At 45.0% G+C, this 23,077-nt stretch overlaps 1 protein-coding gene across 3 annotated transcripts in view; it reads left to right on the top strand.

Annotated features, from left to right (window-relative positions):
* GRIA3 (glutamate ionotropic receptor AMPA type subunit 3) overlaps positions 1–23,077 on the top strand; it is a 759,693-nt gene that overhangs the window by 421,087 nt on the left and 315,529 nt on the right. For all 3 annotated transcript variants that reach the window (XR_003857595.1, XM_029607859.1, XM_029607861.1), the window contains exons 5-6: positions 7,449–7,502; positions 12,023–12,184. Coding sequence is in view for 2 of the 3 variants with exons in the window: in XM_029607859.1 (XP_029463719.1) it covers positions 7,449–7,502; positions 12,023–12,184 (216 nt within the window). In the remaining variant the exon portion in view is untranslated. The remainder of the gene's footprint in view (positions 1–7,448; positions 7,503–12,022; positions 12,185–23,077) is intronic.

A 23,077-nucleotide genomic window follows, 5' to 3' on the forward strand; every position in this document is an offset into this window, starting at 1 on the left:
TGACAGCCGATGCTTAATTTTGCAGGCGTCGGTTCTCGAGCCCGCTGACAGCCACGAGTTCAGAAACCGGACGCCGGCAAAATTGAGCGTCCAGTTTTCAAGCCGTTTTAGATTTTTTAATTTTTTACTTTTTTTAACTTTTGGGGCCTCCGACTTAATATCGCCATGATATTAAGTCGGAGGGTGCACAGAAAAGCAGTTTTTACTGCTTTTCTGTGCACTTCCCCGGTGCCAGCAGAAATTAACGCCTACCTTTGGGTAGGCGCTAATTTCTTAAAGTAAAATGTGTGGTTTGGCTGCACATTTTACTTACTGTATCGCGCGGGAATACCTAATAGGGTTATCAACATGCATTTGCATGTGGCAGGCGCTATTAGGTTCAGGGGGGTGGATGCGCGTTTTCAACGTGCTATTGCCCCTTACTGAATAAGGGGTAAAGTTAGCGGGTCGAAAACGCGCGTCCAATCGTGGGTTAACAGTGCGCTCCGGCGATACTGTATCGGCCTGTTAGTAAACAGGCCCCTAAGTGAGGTGTTCCTCCTGCAGACTGTTACTGAACATAAGAACAGAGACCTCTAGAGCAGCGGTTCTCAACCGGTGCGTCGCGACACACTAGTGTGTCGCCAAGCACCGGCAGGTGTGTCGCGTGGCTCCCGGTCCCTCCCGCTGCTCGTTCTTCCCTGCTGCCGTTGCCGCCAGGCTATCAGCACGTTCAAGCCCAGCGGGAACGGCAGCGGTGCAAAAAAAAAAAAAAAGCTGTGGCATCCGCGGCTGCCCTTTTCTTCTTCCCGCGCCTGCATTCCCCCCCCCCGGACCCGGAACAGGAAGTGGTGCGCGGGAAGAAGAAAGGCCGTGCCGCAAGAGAACCCACGCCTCGCGCGCCATCACTGCACACATGGGGAAGCGCTGCTGCAGCCGTATGGCCAACCGGTCTTCCTGTTCGGGGGGGGGGGGGGGAGCGGAAGCGCCGTGTGCAGCTTCCGCTTCCTCCCCCCAATGCAGGAAGATCAGCTGCCTCTCCTGCTGCCACCCGTTCTCCTGCTATCTTCGGGCGTCGGGCCGTATGGTCCGTCGATCTTCCTGCTTGGGGTGGGGGAGCGGAAGCGTCACGCACAGCTTCCGCTTTCTCCCCCAAAGCAGGAAGATCAGCTGCCTCTCCTGCTGCCACCGGCCTCCTGCTATCTTCGGGCGTCGGGCCGTATGGTCCGCCGATCTTCCTGCTTGGGTGGGGGGAGGGAGGAAGCGGACATTGTGCGCTGCGCTTCCGCTACACCCCCCCCCCCCCCCCCGACAGGAAGTTCGGACGCCCGAAGATAGCAGGAGTCCGGTGGCAGCAGGAGAGGCAGCTGATCTTCCTGCTCTGGGGGAGAAAGTGGAAAGGAAAGGAGAGAGCAGCATGAGCCTCCCGCGATCGATGGAATTCTTCCTTCTTGGCCTGCGGGGGCTGGAGGAGCAGCTACCGTTTGTGCTGGGGGGGGGGGGGGAGAGGAAGTGAGTGACAGAAAGAGAGAGAAGCAGCCAGCCAGCCTGTGTGTAAGTGAGAGAATGTGTGTGATTGAGAGCCTGTGTGTGATTGAGAGCCTGTGTGTAAGTGAGAGAATGTATTTGATCGAGAGTATGTGTGTGATTGAGAGAAACTGGTCAGAGAGCTGATGTATGTGTATATGTGAGAGACAATGAAAGTGACTGCTCAAGGAGATGACTGATGTGTATGTGAGAGTGTGAGACAGTCAGGGATGTGTGTGTGTGTGAGAGAGAGAGAGAGAAAGCATGGAAGTGAGAAATCTGGGTATGTGAGAAAGCATGGGAGTAAGAAGCCTGGTGTTGTGGGGGTGTATGTGAAAGAAAGCATGGGAGTGAGAAGCCTGATTATGTGAGAGAGAGCATGGGAGTGGGAAGCCTGTGTGTGTGCACGTATATGAGAGAGACTGGTTGGTAAGGTGTCGGTGTGACTGGTGTGTATGTGAATGTGAGAGAGAGAATGTGATTCAGGGAATGAGAAGCCTGTGCACGTGGAGAGCGAGCATGGAAATGAGAGAGAGACTGGGTGTGTGTGTGTGTAACAGAGAAAGTGATTATGGGAATGAGAAGCCTGTGCATGTGAAGAGAGTGAGCATGGGAGTGAGAACCTGGGTGTGTGTGAGACACAGCATGGGAGGGAGAAGCCTGTGTATGTAAGACAGAACATGGAAGTGGGAAGCCTGTGTGTGTGTGTGTATGCATGAGAGAGATCAGGTGACGGGTGTGTGTGTGAGAGAGAGAGAGAAAGTGATTATGGGAATGAGAAGCCTGTGCAGGTGAAGAGTGGGCATGGGAGTGAGAAACCTGTGTGTGTGTGAGACACAGCATGGGAGTGAGAAGCCTGTATATCTGAAAGAGAACATGAGAGTGGGAAGCCTATGTGTGTGTGTATATGCATGAGAGAGATCAGGTGACTGGTGTGTGTTTGCGTGTATGTGAGAGAGAGAAAGAAAGTGATTATGGGAATAAGAAGCCTGTACATGTGAAGAGTGAGCATGGGAGTGAGAAAGCTGGGAGTGTGTGAGATACAGCATGGGAGTGAGAAGCCTGTATATCTGAAAGAGAACATGGGAGTGGGAAGCCTGTGTGTGTATGCATGAGAGAGATCAGGTGACTGGTGTGTGTGTATGTGGGAGAGAAAGAAAGTGATTATGGGAATGAGAAGCCTGTGCATGTGGAGAGAACAAGCATGGGAGTGAGAGACTGGTGAGTGAGTGTATGTGAGAAAGTGATTATGAGAGTGAGAAGCCCATATATGTAAGTGGAACACGGGAGTGGGAAGCCTGTGTGTGTGTTTATGGCATGAGAGAAACTGTTCAGGAAGGTGACTGGTGTGTTTGTCAAAGACTGGGAGATGATTGGTGTGTGAGAGACAGAAACTGGTCATGGGGGCATGACTGGTATGGTGTGTGTGTGTGTGTGTGAGAGACATGGGCCCTAAGGAAGAGGACCATGAGTATAGAGCTTAGCCACTACTGCTGCTTCTGGTGTGTGCTACAGCCTGCATGGAAGAGGAGTAGGAAAGCTGCTGGAGGGGTAAGTAAAGGTGGCTTTTTAAGTTTATTTTTCTTGATTGACTGCTATTTTAATTATTTAATATTATGTGATGTGTCTGCTTTTTTTGAAATATTTTATTGGTGTTTGGAGAATTTTTAATAGTTTTTATGAGTTTTTAATTGTTGGATGTTATTCTGTTCATAGTTGTTGTGAAACATTTATTCTGCTTATTAGTATAGTTTTACAATTATTTCTGTGTGGGGATCTATAGCTGCTTGCTAGTTCTGTTTTCCTAATAAGAGGTGTATTGGTTTTTAGGGCCTGATTTAATATTTGTAGTGTTGCCTTTTCATAGATAGGGTTGCTCCTGTTTGAGTGTATTCCATAATACAGGTGTAACTGTGTGTGGATTAGTTTATGTGCATTACTACAGATCCTGGGAGTATGTTAGGTCGGTTCTGTGTCTGTTACAGAGATATTTTACTAGCATGTAAGTGTTTTATCAGTCTTATTTGTTGCGTTTTCTCAAGAGGACATGCATTGGTGGTAAACTGCTGTCTTTTCATAAGTAGGGCTATTGAGCCTGAAAGTAGAAGGAGTTTGAGTTGCTGTTACTGAGATGACATCAGAACCAGAATATCTTTTTTGTAGAGTGAGTTGAACGGGGAATGTCATAATTCTGCTTTACATCCATTATTGTGGATCAGGGGGGTTCCCGTGGATGCAAACTGTACATTTACATCTAGCCCTGTGACGATCATGGGTCAGTGTGTCACGCATGTGAGAACCATTTGTCAGGTGTGTCCCGACAGAAAAAAGGTTGAGAACCACTGCTCTAGAGGTATTACACAAATACATACAAGGGGTCTCCCAAGCTGTTCCACAGTGACAAAGAAACACAAGCCCCGCCAATAGGCATATCCCAAGATATAGTCGCACAGTGCCATAGGTTGACATGTACCTTCAGGTAAGAACTTTTGGCCCTAAAAGATACATTAAAGAAGAACATAATACATAAATGGACATTAGGCATTAAGACACTTAATCATGTACCACAGAGTATTAAATTACATACAGTTATGCTGGTTACCCACAACTGGCTCTATCCAGAATAACATTTCACAAGGGGGAGCAAACATTCCTATACTTACTGTGATTGTTCAGACCACAGCAAGCTCTGCCACTGGCACAGGATACCATCTGCAAGCCTGAAAATCAATGCATGATTACCCAGACAATATACAAAATAATTGGAATAACCCTTTTCATTAGGCATATATGTATGTACCTTGCCCGGAAACTACACGTGGGGGGGTGGGGGGGGGGGCATGAGTAATAAATGCTTTAAAATAAATAGTAAAAATAAATAAATGAATAAATAAATACATATATAAAATTGTTCAGTTGTGAACCAGCAACTAGGGTTAGAGATTGGAACGCTTCCTCCACCATCTGGTTATATATTTGCAGGCACAGAGGATTCACAGGAAGAAACATTCACATTGGTCTCCCCTCCTTCCCCATCTCTTACCTTCATATAAAGCAAAAAAAAAAAAAAGGTTTATGTGAACCCTGCAGCTCTTTCTCCCTCACTGGCAACATCTTAAGGGACCTATTTACTGAAAGGATTTCCCATTTTGTATCTTCGGGGAAACAGGGCCATACGTTAGCGCTTCTTAACAAAGTGGAAGAGGTCTGTTAAAGGATCTTTCTGTACATGGATGGTAAGCATTTAGCACGGCTCCTCTGCATAATGGAAAAAGATAATTTAGGACATTACTGCCAGGAATGGCTTCGTCGTTTTGACCTTGTAAGCACATCTTCGCTTCAAGGCTGTAAAGCACAAATCATTTCTGAGTGTTAGAAAGCAAAGCGCTTCGTTCTGCTTTCTGATCAGTAAAGCCCTTTGCCATCCAAGTTTGAAATGTAAATATGAAATGCTAATAAAAGAAAACAGTCTTTAAAAAGGGCGCACAGCAGACAAATCTAAACAACAGTATAAAATAATGTCCATAAAAAACAGAACCAGTTATGGACAACAGATGCTTTCTGTCTCTTTCAAAATCCCATATGGATTTTTACTGCAATTTATGTTCTAGTTGCTGAAAGTATGCAGATTCTTAAGAATTAAATGAATATATAAAGTAATAGCATCTAATATATTAGGCAGCAGGGAGCCTAATGAAGTAACTGATACCTCAGCAAATTTCAAGCTGTCAGCAGAAATGCCTGATGAGATTATCAAGAAGCAGCAAAGTGGCTTTATTAAAGAGAATCCTCCAGAGCATGACAGCTGCAGTCCTGGATCCTGTGTCTGATCAAAAACAAAAGTTCCCGCAGAGTAAAGTTACCTAAATGCAATGGAACAAAAGCAGGTATGTTTAAAGGGGCATCTCAGCCCAGAACTAACACAAGGGGTAGACAAGGAGGGCAACCACTCTGGGCACCAATCCAGTGGGGGGGGGGGGGGGGGCTTTGAGTCATTGGATCAGCTTGCAAGCCTGAAAAGGAAGTGGGGGCACCATTTTGGACTTCTTTAATTCCATGAAATACAGGCCTCACCCTCAATGCTAGTAATTTACAATACATCTGCTTTCTGCATACCCTGGCCAGTGTGAACATCTTTCTTTTTTTGTGTTCATATATTTTTATTAAATTCACAAGAATATTTTTATACAATTTCTTTTTAGTGGCTGTAACATTAACGCATCTGGAAGGATACCATTAACAAACCTCTTTCTTAAACCAGGTTATGGTCTGCTACAAGCCGACTGCCTCGAATGTGCTTCGTGTACTTTTCTTAAAACTTGCTCTGTGTCAAAAATAACTTCTTTTTTTAGTTCTTTTGATAATGATGAGCAATTGGCACTCTACTAGGGAAAGGGGAAGGGAGGTTAAGTAGGGGGACAGGGAAGTTCCCTCCCAGTCCGCTCCTTAATTGGAGCGGACTGGGCCCGCACATGCGAGCGTGGATTATAAAATCTGGCAAGCGGCCTCCGGATTTTACAACATGTACGCAGCGGTGCGCACATGTTATATAATCGGCACGTCCATGTGTGTGCGCCAGGAAGCGTGCGCACATGGATGCCCACGCGCACCTTTAGAAATCTACCCCTTAATGAAACAATCCTTTGGCCCTCAGACTACCTATAGCCTGAGTGTCACAGCCACTTTGCTGCCCTGCCAGTTCCACTGCCTGCCTACCTAGCAAGTGTCTACTTGCACCTGGCAGTGTTTTGTTTTCCAGAGATGATGTCACAGTTTATGGAAAAGCAGCACACCACATGCACAGTTTACACATTATTTGAATCCTTTTTACACTAGAAGATGAAACTCAAAAAAGCAAAAAATTCAAGCCTGGCCCTTTTGCTGTGTTTTCTAGTCAGTGCACTTCAGTTGTAAAACCTCTGTGTCAGTAAATTGACATTTTCACTCGCTACGGAGCTCTCTGAATGACCTTTCCTTCTGTTTTTTTTCAGTATTACTTTGTATGTGGTATATCACTGAAAATAAAAACGGAAAACAAGATTTTGTACATAATAACACAGTATGTGACAACAGTAAAGCTAAAGCCCACCTCGCTTTTAACTTCTAATTCCTCAGTCTTTTCTTATTCTTTTTGTATTTTATTTCAGCTCTCAGAGCTACACAATCACACTCTCCCACAGTCCACAGACAACTGAAATAGTCCACTTGTTTCTTTTACTTTCAGCTTTAAAAAAGAAAGAAGTCACTGTCAATCTAGGCAGATTCCTGCTAGAATAGGCTGGTTTAAAAAAATGCTTGACCTTGAATGCTCCTGCCCTGAACCTAGTCAGTCTAGGGTCAAGTGACATCACTGCTTGCTAGCTGCCTGAGGAGAAAAAAAACCCTGCAGATTTGCTTGGCCCATAATTTAATGGAAATGAAAATGAACGCAAATGAACATTTTTGTTGATTTTTGGGCACTAGCCATTTGTCATTATTTTCAGTGAATGGAAATAAATCTGCCTGATTCAGTTGGATTCCTTATTCATGTTAAACAAATGCACATCCCTAGCTCTTAATAGATAAACCTGGTGGTGCTTAAGATGATGGGGACTATTCTTGTATGTTCTACCTCGTTTCCCTAATCTCTGTCCCTCCTAATACTTCATATTCCTGATCTTTTTTAGAGGTTTAAGGTTTGATTAAGGCAGCATCGTTTGCCATTCTGGGATGACGGGGCATGCAGAAAGAAGAAACAAAAAAAAAACTAGTTAAAGTAGACTGGGGAAAGAAGGAATGAGCAAATTAAAACAAAAATGTTTTAAAGGCTAGGAAAAAAAGATTATAAAGAATAATGTTTGTAGGAAGAATCATAAAATAGCAAATATTGTACGTTTTCTGTAGATGAAATAGTCCTAATTTAAAACGAATTTGCTAATGCATGCCATTTCTGCTTCTTGCAGGTTGTGATCCTTGGTAAACACACAAGGGGCTATCACTACATGCTGGCTAACCTGGTAAGCCTTTGTTTTTGTGAACGGGTGCTATGGTAATCTCTAGAACTTTAATTATCCAAGGCAGAAATGCCTCCAAAGGAGCAGAGAGCAGATATTTATTGGGTTTTGGAAGATGACTTCTGTGCCCACCAGAAACAATTTCTACTTGTCATTTATACTATATTTCCCTTTTTAATTTAATCTGAGTATTTCATATGTTTTCCTTCTTTCAAATAACAAATAAATTGCATGCGGTGTATCCGTCTAGCCATTTAAGTTCTCGATAGAGACATCTGCTAATGGTACATTTCTGTGTCGCACCTTAAAAAATATGAAGCAACTGCAATCATCATTTTCCCGACAGTGTGAGCCTGCAGTGAACTTTGGTGATGTGCTCATACTGTTTGTTTTCTTTTTTTTCTCAAATACTATGACAGAATTGATCTATCGAACTGTATAATGTAGATGCTTGAAGAGTTAACTAAGTTGCATGAACGATTTTGCTCAGCATGGGTTTTTGTATGCTTTAATGGTGCCACATTTCATTTTGTCAGGCCATGTGCAATTGTGTTTTTTTTTTATTTCAGTTCTAAAATAACTCGGGGAATCCAAGAAAGCAGGCCATGTGGCACAAATGTGATACGCATGCATTTCTATTAAGGCATATCCACTCCGTGTGCTATTGTAAATGATCAGAATATTAAAAAAAAAAAAAAAAAAAGATAAAAAACTGCAAACAGCTTATAATAGCAATTGGATACTTTAGCATTTGTGTCAGTAATTAAATTACACCCACCTACCCTACCGCCCCCCCCCCCCCCCTCTCCGGAAGGATTACAGCAGCAGGGATGTCCATAATATGCACCTCTTCATGTCCAGTTGCCTAATTGTATATTAGAAATTAGAACGCTTGCCCACTCCCAGAGGGAACTGAGCAGTCAATCATGATAAATGCTCACTGTGCTTGACATTATCAAACATCAAACGAATCCGTCAACCTGCCAGTCACTTAAGACTATTCTGTTTGAGTGTTATTATTATGTCACAGGAGCAGCATGCACCTGGGAAGAATGCTAACAGACTCAGTACCCTTAAAAATCTAAAGCATTTACTGTTTTTTATAAAGATATATATATATATATATATATATACACTATTGGTGTATATATACACCAATAGTGCAGTGAATTCCCAGCACACCAACTTGGCTTTGAACACACAAAGGCCTCTCTATTCTGCAAAATTTGGAGGTGTGTGAAAAATGTTGCATAGGTCTACATATCCACAGAGGACAGAGTCAAAAACCCCCTGAGACAGCCTGAATCTTTATTTTTCCAGCATTCAGAGAAAATATCCAAATATTTGGGTCATTTACATCAGTGGTCCCCAGCCTTGTCCTGGGGGCCCACCAGCCAGTCAGGTTTTCAGGATAACCACATTGAATATGCATGAGGAAAAAATGTGCATGTTATGGAGGCAATGCATGCAAATTTTCTCTCATGCAGTGCATGCACATTTTCTCTCATGCATATTCATTGTGGATACCCTGAAAACCCGACTGGCTGGTGGGCCCCTAGGACAGGATTGGGGACCACTGATTTACATAGTTCAAGAGTTTTGCAGAATAGAGAGCAAAGATGAGATCATGATATATGACACAATCCAAGGACACAATCCAAGGACTCCTCTAAAACATTCAGCCATTAATCATGCTATTTGCACATAAATTGTAATTTGACTTGTATATCGTTTAACCATTTATTCTTTCCTATTTCTTCCTCTTCACCAATGCTATCCTTGTTAATTGTAACTGTACCTTCGGTCACCTCAGTTCTAGTTTGATGTATTTAATGCACTCCCGTTTCATGTAAACCAGCAAGATATGTTCTCATGATTGCCGGTATATAAAAACCTTAAATAAATAAATAAAATAAATAAATATATCATTATCAATAACTATGTATACAAATAGATATAGGCATGTTTGAGGGTATGCATAATCATATATACCTATATTTATCAGTGGTTTCCCCAAACCTGTCCACAACCATTTCAGGATATCCATAATGAGTATGCATGAGAGAAATTTGCATATACTGGCGCTCCAGTATATTCGGAGAGAGAAAAAAATGTACTCAGTTCATAGATGTATAACAGCCACTTCAGTGCTAAATACCCCCAGGAGAATCTGATTTTCTTTTCTGCAAGCCTGTGAGGCAGGCTAAATATCTTCGGATATTCAGCAATTTAGATGGCATACCAATGTTACAAAAGGAGGCTCATATATTTAATATCACATAGATGGACTTGCTTCTTCATTATTATATCAGGCTGGGTGGGGGCGGGGAGAGAGGCGTAGAGGATTGTACCCGATAATCATGGCCTATCAAAATAACATGTAACTATAAAATAAAGAAGGTAATTGGTTCCCCTTTGTGATTCTGAGTTTTAGGTCACTTCTGATAAGAAATAATTGTATAGCTTTGTAAGCTCCCCCCACTGCCTTGAATATATGTAAATCAGGGTGCTTCTATGCTGATTCTCAGCTGGCCCCTTGCTAGGCTGCAGGCTGGGATTTGGGAAGTACAGAGCTCAACCTACCTGTCGAGGCGAAGAAGAGTTTTAGAAACAGGGAATGTGGCCAGAAGAAAAAAGTAAATGGCTTTAATTACAAAAATAAAAAAATACATAAATTGTAAAACTATAGGGGTCGATTTTAAGACCTGTGCGTGCAGTTCCCGGCGCGCGCACATGGATGTGCCATTTTACAAAATGTGTATGCCAGCATGTCCATATTCTAAAATCTGATGGCTGTGCGCATGTGTGTGCCAGACTTTAAAATCCACGTGTGCATGTGCGGGTGGCCTGCGACTCGTTCGTGCAGGGAGGGGATTTTTAGCAAAATACGCGCACGACACAATCAGGCCTCCTCCAGTTCCCTCCCAGTCCCTAACCCTACCCTTCCTACCTCTTCCCCGACCCTTAACCTAACCCTACCTATCCCTAATTGTTTTATTTTAATACTTACTGTTCCCCGGCAGCAGAAGTAATCTCCATGCACTGGTCGGCTGCCGGTGCGCGCTTCCTTGGGACAGAGGCTACTGGTGCTGTCCCGGCCCATCCCTCTGCCCCATCGCACCCCTCCCCACCCAGACCATGCCCCCCTAGCCCGCCCCCTTTTGCAGGGCCCGGCACTTCGGCGCGTAATGGGGGTTATGCGCGTGGCCGGGCCCATTCTAAAATGCCCGCGGTGCACACAAGGCCCAGCCACACACGTAACCACTGTTTTTTTACGTGAGAGGCCCTTTTAAAATTGGGCCAATAATGAATTCAATGTAAGGTGTGTAAGGGAGGGGCTGATACCCTATTCCATATGTGGACTTGTCATGTACCTGCTTTTTTCTTAGATTAATTGGAACGACAATCCCATGCATGAAACAGGGTAAATCCAGGACTGGTTTCAGCCTGTCCTGATCACCTTAAAAATATATTCCAGAAAAAAAAAAAAAAGAGGCCTAGATAAAAGACCAAAAGGGTAAGCAATATGGCAATGAAAGAGGCAGTTTCTTATTGCACTTTTTTAAGGCATCACTAGTGGCAAAGCTAGAAACTGATATTTTCAGCTGAAGCACAAGGTGCCCTAAATGCAGTTTGATTGTCAAATTATTTTTTTTTCTTTCTACAACTTGCTCAACCCAGTGCCAAGTTTCTGAATCAGCCAGTAATGGGTTCCTTTGCATTTTTTTTTCTGCTATGATATTCCATCCTAAAGACAGACCAATTCAACCTTTGAAATAAGCCATGTCTTTGGAAGGGTAATTTTGTCATAATCTGCATGTAAGATCTCTTCACACACACACACACACACACACACACACACACAATTGCTTGCAGGAATTTATATTTCTGACTTCCATATTGCAGGTCCTCAGAAAAGCAAGACTACAAATCCCTGCATTCAGTGGGGTAAAACTAGGACTGGATCAGCCTGTCCTGAAAATATGGAGCCAGTTGGCAAACCTATATCAGAGTTGTTTGTCGGGGGGGGGGGGGGGGGGGGGGGGGGGTTGAAGGGTGTAGGTTGCAGCCTACACCCTTCATTCTCCCAAATTCTACGTGGCCATAGATCGCATAAAGGAATTCATTTTTAAAAAAATATTGTATTAAAAAAATGTGATGTTGGCACGAAGAAGTCCACAACATCAAAATAAATGCAATTTCTCAGTTAGATCCAGCCTAACTGCATGGCCTTAAGGGAAAACAGTAAGGAAATCGCAGGCTTGTAGTTTGAAGAGTGCACAAGAGAAATCCTGGCACCAGCATTTGGCCCTTATTTTGGTGCATTTTTGTTTTGTTTTTGGTGTATTTTTGTTTTGTTTTCCGCTTTTATGCAAATTCAGACAAGCAACATGCTTGTCAAGTACACAGCACGAACCAGGGCAATTCAGGGGCACTCTCATACCACTGGTTTGTACTTTTCACCAAGATACACTGCCAATCACCAGGTTATTTACATTTTTTGTTCACTTGTGCCTTCCTAGGGTTTTACAGGTATTGTGCTGGACAGAGTTATGCATGGAGGCGCCAACGTGACCGGATTCCAAATTGTTAATAATGAAAATGCATTTGTGCAACAGTTCTTACAGAGATGGGTTAGGCTGGATGAAAGGGAATTCCCTGAAGCCAGAAATTCTCCATTAAAGGTAGGCTTTTTCTAATTAAAGTTGTACTCCTTTGCAACTATATGTATTACAGACATTTTTCTAACTTTTTCTCACTTTGCATAAAATAATCTCTGCACACAATGATTCTGATTTACCATTAACCTCTAATATCAGTAGTATTAGATATACATATATATATATATATATATATAGGTGTGATATCTCACTTGAGATCGAATGTCGGTATATAAAAATAATAAATAAATAAATTACATATATATATATATATATACATACACACATATATATTCACCTATTAACAATGGCTATTATTTATTTGTGGTGGGGTCAATGTTAAAAAAAAATTACCAATTTACAACTGGGTTTTAGCTACATAAACCATTTAAAAATGTGTTCCCTTTGACTCCCTAAATTAATATGGTTAAAACTGCAAGCTGAACAAATGTAAGGCCTTATTTACTAAAGGTTTTCTCCTATTTTGTGCCTATGAGAAAAATGCTTAGTACGCAGCTGGGTAAAAAAGAGTCAGGTTCCTAGCTTGAGCTTCCAAATTTAGCCAGTTAGTGCAAAATTCAGTAGTGTGCAGCTAAATTTAGCAAGGTGACCCCAGCCATGCATATGGCAGTGCTAAATTTACCCACACAAATTTCAAGCAAGTTTTTCTCTGAAAATCCACGGAGAACCACTTTGTACCCTGCAAAGCTCATTTTGAATACTCAAGATTTCATGCTAGAAAAGCAGTGGGCCTCTTAACAAATTGATTTGTGAGACTTTACCCAAGCAGAGCAGACAAAAAAGGTTCAACCCATTTCTGGTCATTTGTTTATTTTTTGCATTGATAACTCACATTCCTCTGTAGACCCAAAGCGACACAGAGAAAAAAACATATACACAAATACATACCACGAATCATTAAAACCGTACAGCAACACAGGGTCGGTAACTTTCAATGCAGATTACGGGTGCACATGTGCATGCATTCATTGGCCCCGCTCAGGGACACAGCCATTTTATAACATATGCACATATATGCGCACGTTATAAAATAGCCTGACCGTGCGCACACGTGCACGCAATTTTAAGTGGACACGCATCTGTGTGCATAAATGCCTCTTCTATTGCATAAGTGGGGGGATTTTAAAAGACACACACGTCGATGCCATTACCTGTTTTACCAGTTCGTTCCCAGTTAAGGGATAGGACTTCCAAATCCCCTGAGTTTAAAACTCTTCCTTTTTCCCTATTAGCCCCAACCCTTAGAACCCCACTGATTTGCCTAGATTTAATACAGTTATGCGGCATGGGACCCGGTATGCGCTAATGCGCATAGGTTTTACGCACTAATTTCATGTTTAAATCCAGGAACGCCTATGCCCTGCCCAGACCAAGCCCACGCCCCTTTTTTGAACTTTTCAGTTGTGCGCACAGCAGCAAGTACGCGCATATGCGGCGACTTTTAAAATCCGCTCGGCACACACCAGCCCAACATATTCACACATCCCCTAAATTCAGTGCACATCGGGCTTTTAAAATTCATCTTAAAGCTTACAATCAAACAAATAAAATCATAATGATAAAAGCAATAGCATGTATCATGCAATATCTCGATTCAGTAATTAAATACCTGAACATAAACTTCCCAGATCTTCCTTTTTTACCAAAAGCAGTATGGAAAAGCCATGTCTTAAGCTTCCTACAAAAAAGAAGATAGTTATTGATCTGTTTTATTTCAATGGGCAATGTATTCCATGTTATTGGGGCAACTACCAAGAACATGTGACTTCTCGCGCTTTCCTAGGTAACATCTTGTGCACCAGGGATACAAAGGGATTATTTTTGGGATGATTGCAAAGACTACCCTAGAACATAAAACCAAATGAGTAAATTTTAAAACACTGATGTGCGCCAATATCAGGAGATCCGCACATGGCCGGGCCATGCACGCGCTGTATGCATTTTCAAAGCAGCCCAGCCACGGGCCTATCTCCCAGTATGTGCGGAAGAACCGGGTTTGAAAAAGGGGGTGGGTCAGGGGCGGGGTCTGGCTGGGACTGCACTATTAGGCACTGTCCCACTGAAGTGCGCGCCAGCAGCCAGCCAGCCAGCCCACAACTTACTGCTGCTCCGTAGATCAGGTAAGTAGAACAACAAAAAAACAGAAGGGTAATCAGGTAGATTTTAGGGTTGGGAAGTTTAGGGAGAAAGGGAGGCAAGTTAGCTAGGGAGTTAGGACGTTCTCTCCAAGTGCACTCCTTTATTGGAGCAGACTGGGAGGGAACTGGGGAAGTGCCCTATCGCGTTGTTGTGCGTTTCTAAGAAAATTGCCCCCCTTGCGCGGATAGACGATTTTATAACATGTGCACGTCAACGCGCGCATGTCATGAAATCGGCATGTCCATGTGCCTGCGCCTTTAACCACGCGCACATGGACACCCATGCGCGGGTTTAAAATTCTACCTTAAAGTCAGAGAGATAGCTAAGGGGCCATGTCATTAAAAACTACACAGAGAATCCTAAAAATAATGTGGGACTTGACTGGTAACAGTGGACATCACACAGCAGTGGTAAAATAGGGTTTTTTGCTCTTTAGTCCCCAATCTGTTATCTGTTGAATCAACCTGAAACTCTTCAAGGCTATTTATTGTACGTCCACAAACAACACACTTGCACAATCAGAGCAAAGTACTTGGGTAAGAAATAAAACCTCATTTGTCTAATCAGTTGCTAAAAAGCAGAGCTTGAGATAGCATGCTTAATCCTGAACTACTAAATTATGAACCTGTGGATGATAGGTAGTAACTGACCCTCTAGACATAGTAAATACTGAATCAGGAGTCTGATCACCAACCCATTGAATCTCTGTAAACAGGCAACCTTTTGTTGTATTAATTGTATAAAAATGCAACAAAATAGATGAAACAATCCCTAAAGTGAAAACACCTGATAACATTTTTGCATACATATTAAAACATTAGACTGTCTAAGGTAAAATAATAAAAACTGGGCCTTACACAGATAAAGATCAGTCCTTTACATGTTTTGCTGGCTTTCAGGACCTGTAAATCCCTATAGACTGCTGGGGACATCATCTAATAATGCTCTCAGGTTAGAGCACGAAACAAAATCATTCTGTTCTTCCGTATACGTCAGCCTACTTTCCAAAGGCAGCACTGAGAAATCAGGGTGCACGGCAAGGAAAGGTATTCCCTCAGCACAGCATCCTTCAGAGGAAATAATATTTCATATGACCCTTCCCAGGCTTTGGCTCCTCGTAATCGCATGGACTTTCTATCATATGTTTATTTTTTTTGTATGTTGCTGCTGTGGGTGGCAGGATCTGTCTTCTGAGCAATGGCAATGCCCTTCTGTATGCTCTGCAACATCAGGAAACGTCTTTATTTTGTAGCAAGCAGGTCCATTATTTGCATTCCTTTGCTCCAGGTGAGGGGGAATCTTTAAATGCCCAGGATTGTTGTCTTCGCTGCTTCAGCAAGCAGAGCACTTGGTTCCTGGGGCTTTGTCAGCTTGAATCGCTGCTCTTTAAATCTGGCTGGTGTGAGTGGTCTTCTGAGGGTTTGCTTTAAAAGAGTGATTGCTCTTTGTACACCCATGTGACATAGATTGTGCTTTAACAACCCAAGAGTCCTAATGGATTTCTCAGGTGCCCTGCTGTCTGTTCTGCTGGCAGTAAGTAACCACTTCAGACTATAAACTCTTCTTTTTTCTCTATTGTGTGTCGGTAATCTTTTTTGACACAAATTATGTCGACAGGTGACATCAAATAAGGCAGACTGGCACCATTGCCGTGCCGCTGTCCCTAAGGAGGGACTTCTTGATGAACTGACAGCTGTGCTACCCAAGCTCCCCGGATAAATACATATTTGATTGGCACCTGTGATCTACTGCAGTGAGCCAAATAACTCTGCAAGCCAAGCACAGGAGTATGAGAGCGAGCAGCCAGAAGCCGTTGTGTTATTTATGAAAATGATGCAGTTTGTTAGAACAGCGGAGGCCACTACTTGTAATGATGTTCTGGTTTGGCCTGTGCACCATTGCAAAAGCACTTTTGTCACAGTAATATCCAAAGTTACTTTTTCCTGTCAAATGCTAACACTGCCAAAACAAAATGTGCTCACAAAAAGCTGATGAAGCATTTCATATTTGAAGGGTTAGCTCAATCAGCATCCGCAAACTATATTCAAGAACATTATTACTGTAGCAGGCCCTTCACTTCTTTCCAGCTCTTCGGGTATGAAAAATTCTACTGCTGTCACCTGGAAGCCTAGTAAAAGCACTATGCAGGTTTCGGAAGCCCTAGGGGTGAGATAAAGTGCATCATTCAAATAGTGTATTATGTTTATGTTCCCTGTGACCTTGGCCATGACCAAGTGTATGAATGAACTGAACATCTCAAAATAGGCATGTGCAATCAAACAGCCTATCAGCATGCCCTTATCAAAATAGAAGCCTAGGAACAAAAAGCTGTCACCAGGAGCACTGGAAAAGCGGATTCAGTACCTGCAACACGTGCCATCTGCAGCAGACCCGCGGCATGGCCCTCTCACCTTTCCTTAAGGTCTCTAGCCTCTGGTTCCTCCTCGCTGGCGGCGGTGGGCTGCCAGCTCCATCCTCAGGCCTTCTCCGGTGCCTCCAGCCCTGCAACAGTCTCCAGCCTTCCCGGTCCTGATGCCACTACTCGTTGGGCCTCTCTGCGTGGCCCTAGGAGCGCGCGCGTGCATCGCTGATCCTTATGTACTGACTGCAGCAGGAACCTAGCCGCGGCCCCGAATGATGACGTCAAACTGTTCACAGTATTTAAGCTCAGGCTCCGCTCCCTAGCGTTACCTTTGCAACAGGTCTCCTCACTGGTCGAGTATTCATTGCTACTAAGAGCTTCATCTCTTCCCTACATTCCTGTTCCTTGTTGTTCCTGGTTCCTGTTTCCTTGTTCCAGTTCTGCTTATGCTTCGGATTGACTACACGGACTTTGACTTATCTGACCATGCTACAGCCTATGTCCAGACCCAGACTTCTGCTTCGCTTGCCTACGCTACAGCTTATCTCCAGGCCCAGACTTCTGCTTCGCTTGACTTCTGCTTATGCTTCGGATTGACTACACAGACTTTGACTTTGCTTATCTGACCATGCTACAGCCTATCTCCAGACCTAGACCTCCACTTCGTCTGACTACGTGTTAGGAATCTTGCTAGGGAGTTAGCAATCTGTTATAAATCTCCTCCAGGAGAGGGAGGAGTTAGCAATCTGTTATAATCTGGCTGCTGGATACTCCCATTGAAGGAGGAGTTAGCAATCTGTTATGGAATCTGCCAAGGAGTTAGCAATCTGCTAGCCCTTACCCCTGCCAGGAGGGCGGAGTGAGCAATCTGGTATCGATCAGCTCCTCCCAAGAGAGGAGATAGCAATCTGATAGGCTTGGCTCCTGTAGGAGGAGGAGTTTAGCAATCTGTTAGTGCTCTGCTTCCCCAGACGGAAGGAGTAGCAACTGTTATGCTTTGTTCCTGTAGAAATATGAGCCAGCAACCTGTATGATCCCCACGAGGAGATGGCTATCTGATATGGATCAGCTTCCGCAGAAAGAGGAGTAATGGTCTGATGTGGGTTGGCTCCCACAGAGTGGCAGATGATAATACCGCTCTATTAGTGTAAGGAGTAACACTTAGTAGAAATAGTGAATCCCTGGGCCGATGGCAGATGACAGCGCCCTCAAGTGGAGATCCTGAGAGGGACCACCGGCTAGGCTGGAGTATTGAGACAAACACAGATAGTTCTTTATTAGACTAGAAGTAGAACCACCAGAGGTGGCAGTAGGGAGTTGATGTACCCGGCAGGGCTGAAGTCCCTCTGATACTGGAACTACAATCTCTGAGTTGCTGAACTGTAAGGAGAGTCTATAGGTAGTGAGTAGACAGGGTATGCTGGACATAACCAGTGGTAGATGATACACTCACAATTGAAGATATCAGTAATGTCTTCTTATGCAACAGAGAGTCTTCAGTATTCAGGAACAGGAGCCGCAGGCGAGTACTGGTTCCTATAGGCAGTCTGAAATAGAACTCACAATAACTGTGTATGGGATGGCTTCTGGAATAGAAGAAAGGCTAGGAGATATTTAGGAACATAGGCCCTCGTGGAGCGAGTACCGGTTCCTATCTGTCAATCTGAATAGTAATCCATAAGATATAGGTATGCGATATCTTCTGAGGAAGAAGAGAGTCTGAGAAAGATATTAGGAACATAGGCCCTCGTGGAGCGAGTACCGGTTCCTATATGCAATCTACAATGGCAACTCACAATCTCCGTACCTGCGATAACGTCTTAGACTGAAGGGAGTCTTAGAGATTAGGAACAAGGGCCCTTGTGGAGCGACTCCCGGTTCCTGTCTGTAATAGGTCTCACTGTGTTCACGTCTGCGATCGCCTCCAGGCAATAGGAGTCTTCTGTGCCTTCGGGAACGTAGGCCCTCGAGGAGCGAGTACCGGATCCCGTCTAACAATCTGAAATCAAGAAGAGAGAGAACGGAGCCCCCAAGGAGCGGGTACTCCTGGTAAGTTTGAAAAGGCCGAGCAGTGGAGAAAGATTTCCCCTTGCTGACTCGGATTGTTGTTGCAAGTAGCGTGGACTGCTGAAGCAAGTCCCGTTGGAGTTCCTTGCTAACTCGTTTGTAGTTAGCAAACAAAGACCTTTTAAATTGAAAACGGATGACGTCACTACGGGGGGATGCCCCCGAGGTTCGCGCCCTTGCTGGTACAAAGTCTGGAGCGGGTGCGTGCACCCTTACGTCATCAGGAACATGGCGGATCCATGGCGTCAGGCCAGCCGGGGATACAGGGACCAAGAGGCGTGGAGAGCCACGGCTGCATCTGTCCGTCTGAACCAAAGGGAGTCACCACAAAGGTAGAGAGGTTGGAGCGAGGGCGAGAATAGGCACAAACGCAACACTACGCTATTGACTATCTCTGTGATCAGACCTCAGCTTTGCTTGACTACGCTATTGACTATCTCCGTGATCAGACCTCAGCCTTGCTTACCATTGCTTTGGATTGCCGCCAGCCCTGACTCAAGCCTACCATTGGACGCCTCTTCTGTCTACTTCCTGGACGTGGACTCAGCAGGCTTCGGCCCACCTTTGCTCAAGCGCCCTCTACCTGCTTTTGTTCCATTGGCACCCGAGTTTCCAGGACATTATCCAGTCCAAAGAAGAACTGAACTATCCCTCGCCTGCTGTCTATGGGCTGAACCCACTTCTCCTGCAACTATACTCAGAGGCCCACCTAAGTCCTGCCAGCCCCATGGGGAATGAGGGCTGGAATAGGTGAAGCTCCAGTGGCCTCTGCCTTTCAGGCAGAGGGTCCACCTCCGACGCAACAGGTTGCAAAGGCCATGGACTCGGTAGAGTCGCCTGCCCGCCAGGCCATCCCAGGCCTGGCATTCAAGGTACAAGAACAGCAGCAGTTTCTTGAGGCACTGGCCTCTTCCATGGATCGCCTTCACGCCCGGCTTGATGCCCTCACCAATACTATTCTGGCTCCTCCTCATCCACAGCCATCACCATTGATGCCTCAAGCTTTGCTGGCCCTACCAGCACCCCCACGCTTCAATGGTGACTCCCGACTTTGCAGAGGGTTCATTAACCAATGCTATATGCAATTCACTCTGCAGCCCTCCATCTTCCAGGAAAAATTGACTAGTCACCTTCATCCTATCTCGTCTCAAGGGGAAGGCGCTGGCTTGGGCTTTCCCCCTGTGGGAACGCTTGGACTCTCTCCTAAGGGAGTTGTCCTAGTTTGTGGCTGTGTTTCGAAGGACCTTCAATGATCCAGGGCGGCATGCCGTGGCAAGCACTAGCTTACTACATCTTTGTCAAGATCAAAGAAATCTCTTAGACTATACTATCGAGTTTCGGACTGGCCTCCGAGTTCGCTTGGCAGGAAGACTGCCTGCGAGCCATCTACCTGGACGGGCTCTCTTTACAACTGAAGGATGAGCTGGCTGCAAGGGAGCTCCCTTCCTCCCTCAAGGACCTTATAGACTTGATGGGCCGAATCGACCATCGTCTCCAAGAGCATCACCGGGAGAGTCAGATGCCCAAGAAGCCCTCTCGGGTTTGATCCCGCTTGCCACCGACCACCAACCCTGCCACAAGCAGGATCACTACTGTGGCTAAGACGGAAGAGCCTATGCAGCTGGGCTGTGGGCAGCTGACACCGGAAGAGTGCCTCCGGTGGAGACAAACCGGTCTGTGTCTGTATTGCAGAGCATCTGGCCACCATCTTCAGACCTGTCCCATCTGTCCGGGAAACTTCCCGGCCTAAGTTCAGTAGGGGTCCTGAACTTGGGCACAAGTTCTCTGGCCCCTCAGTTATCTGTACCGGACACCTTTATCTGGGATTCCTGGTCCTTTCCAGTACTTGCTCTGGTGGATTCCGGAGCAGGAAGTAATTTCATTCTCAAAGATCTTGTCCAGCTTCTGGGTATAAAGACCTGTTCGCTAGAGACCTCCTTGTGTATAGCATCCATTTATGGAGAACCACTACCCAGTTGAATCTTCCTTACCACTGTGCACTTGAACTGTCCAGCTGTGCACTTGAACTGTTAGTATCTTAGAAATCCATCCATCCGGTAGTCCTCGGACTCCCCTGGCTACAAAAGCACGCTCCCCAATTTGATTGGGGCTCATTGCAACTGATGGAGTGGGGTCCTGCCTGCCATCAGTCCTGTCTCCAAAAAGTAGTACCGCCATCCATGATTCCTTTGGCTGTTACCTCCTCTGGTACACCCGCTCCTTACGCCAATTTCGAGGATGTGTTTTCCAAGCAAAAAGCAGACCTTCTTCCGCCTCTTCGGAGGTTTGATTGTCTTATTGATCTTCTTCCAGGGACCACATCTCCTTGAGGACGTACCTACCCTCTGTCTCTACCCGAGACAAAGGCCATGACGGAGTACATCCAAGAAAACCTTGCAAAGGGATTCATCCATCCCTCAACCTCTCCCGCTGGGACGGGATTCTTTTTTGTGACCAAGAAAGACGGGTCACTTAGGCCGTGTATTGACTACCGCGGCCTAAATGCCATCACTCACAAAGACAAAAATCCTCTGCCACTAATCTCAGAATTATTCGATCGTCTTCAGGGAGCATCTATATTCACAAAATTGGACCTAGTTGGGCGTATAACTTAGTTTGAATCCGCCCCGATGACATTTGGAAGACTGCCTTTAATACCCGGGACGGGCACTTCGAATACCTGGTGATGCCTTTCGGCCTCTGTAATGCGTCCGCAGTTTTCCAACGAATGATGAACGAAACTTTCAGGGATTTACTGTACACCAAGGTTGTGACCTACTTGGACAATATCCTTGTCTTTTCTAAAGACCTGGCCACACACCGCACTGATATCCGTATAGTCCTCCAACGCCTTTGAGAGAACCACTTGTTTGCAAAATTAGACAAATGCTTGTTCGAGAAGACCAGCTTGCCTTTCCTCGGATACATTATCTCCCAGCAAAGGATTTTCCATGGACCCAGCTAAGCTAAAAGGAATCCGGGATTCCTTTTAGCTCTCCAGCGCTTCCTGGGGTTTCTGAACTACTACCGCCATTTCATCCCTCGTTACTCTACTCTGGCTGCACCTTTGACAGCCCTAACTTGTAAGGGTAAAGATACTCGCAATTGGACTCTGGAAGCAGTCGCAGCCTTCCACCGCCTCAAAGAAGCCTTCCAGGTGGGGTCTTGTTTCCATCATCCCAATCTGAACTGTCCATTTCAAGTGGAAATGGACGCCTCTGCTATTGGAGCTGGGGCGGACCTGAGCCAATGCACTGCTTCTGGCACTACAGCCCATGCTCATTCTACTCCCATAAGTTCTCATCCACGGAGCAGAACTACAGCATAGGAGCGTGAGTTACTGGCCATAAAATTGGCCCTCGAAGAATGGCGCCCATGGCTAGAGGATGTGCAACATAAGTTCACTGTGTTCACCAATCATAAGAACCTGGAACATCTGAGCCAGGCCCAACATCTCAACGCCCATCAAGCTCGATGGGCTCTATTCTTCTCCAGGTTCAATTTTGAGCTTCATTACCGCCCAGCCGACAAAAACCTCCGGGCCGATGCCTTATCACGCTCTTTCAAGCCTGAAGATAATCCAGAAGAACCTAGCCATATAATAGACCCAGCCTGCATCTGTTTGTCTGCTACTCACCCAGTCCCTGCTGGGAAGACTGTCGTGCCCCGACGACTCTGAGAAAGAGTTCTCCGTTGGGCGCATGATTCTAAGTTCGCCGGTCATCCAGCGTCATAAACCTACTATGGTTTAAGATGCTAAAGCATACGTCGAATCCTGTAACACTTGTGCACAGCAAAAGCCCCCGGTCAGTCGACTTTGGGGTCTCCTGCAACCACTTCCAGCACCTGAGGAACCGTGGACCCACTTGTCTATGGATTGCATCGTGGATTTGCCTCCATCAAAGGGCCATACCGTAATATGGGTAACCATAGACCGATTTTCAAAAATGGCCCATTTTGTCCCTCTACTGGGCCTACCATCTGCTCCAGAATTGGCATGCCTATTTTTTCATCATATCTTTAGATTGCATGGCCTGCCCAAGGATATTATCTCAGATAGAGGTCCACAGTTTGTTGCTAGATATTGGCGCACCCTTTGCCGAAAATTCGGTATTAACATCAGTTTAACAACTGCCTATCATCCCCAAGCTAACGGACAAGCCAAGCGAATGAATCACTCTTTGAAGGCCTTCCTGCGCGCATATATCAATGACCACCAAGACAATTGGTCCGAGCTTTTATCTTGGGCGGAGTTTTCTCACAACTCCCACATTGCCACTGCTACAGGCACGTCACCGTTCTCTATCGTCTATGGAAAACAAACACGA

Source organism: Rhinatrema bivittatum, chromosome 6 (genome assembly GCF_901001135.1).
Source record: "Rhinatrema bivittatum chromosome 6, aRhiBiv1.1, whole genome shotgun sequence".
NCBI lineage: Eukaryota > Metazoa > Chordata > Amphibia > Gymnophiona > Rhinatrematidae > Rhinatrema > Rhinatrema bivittatum.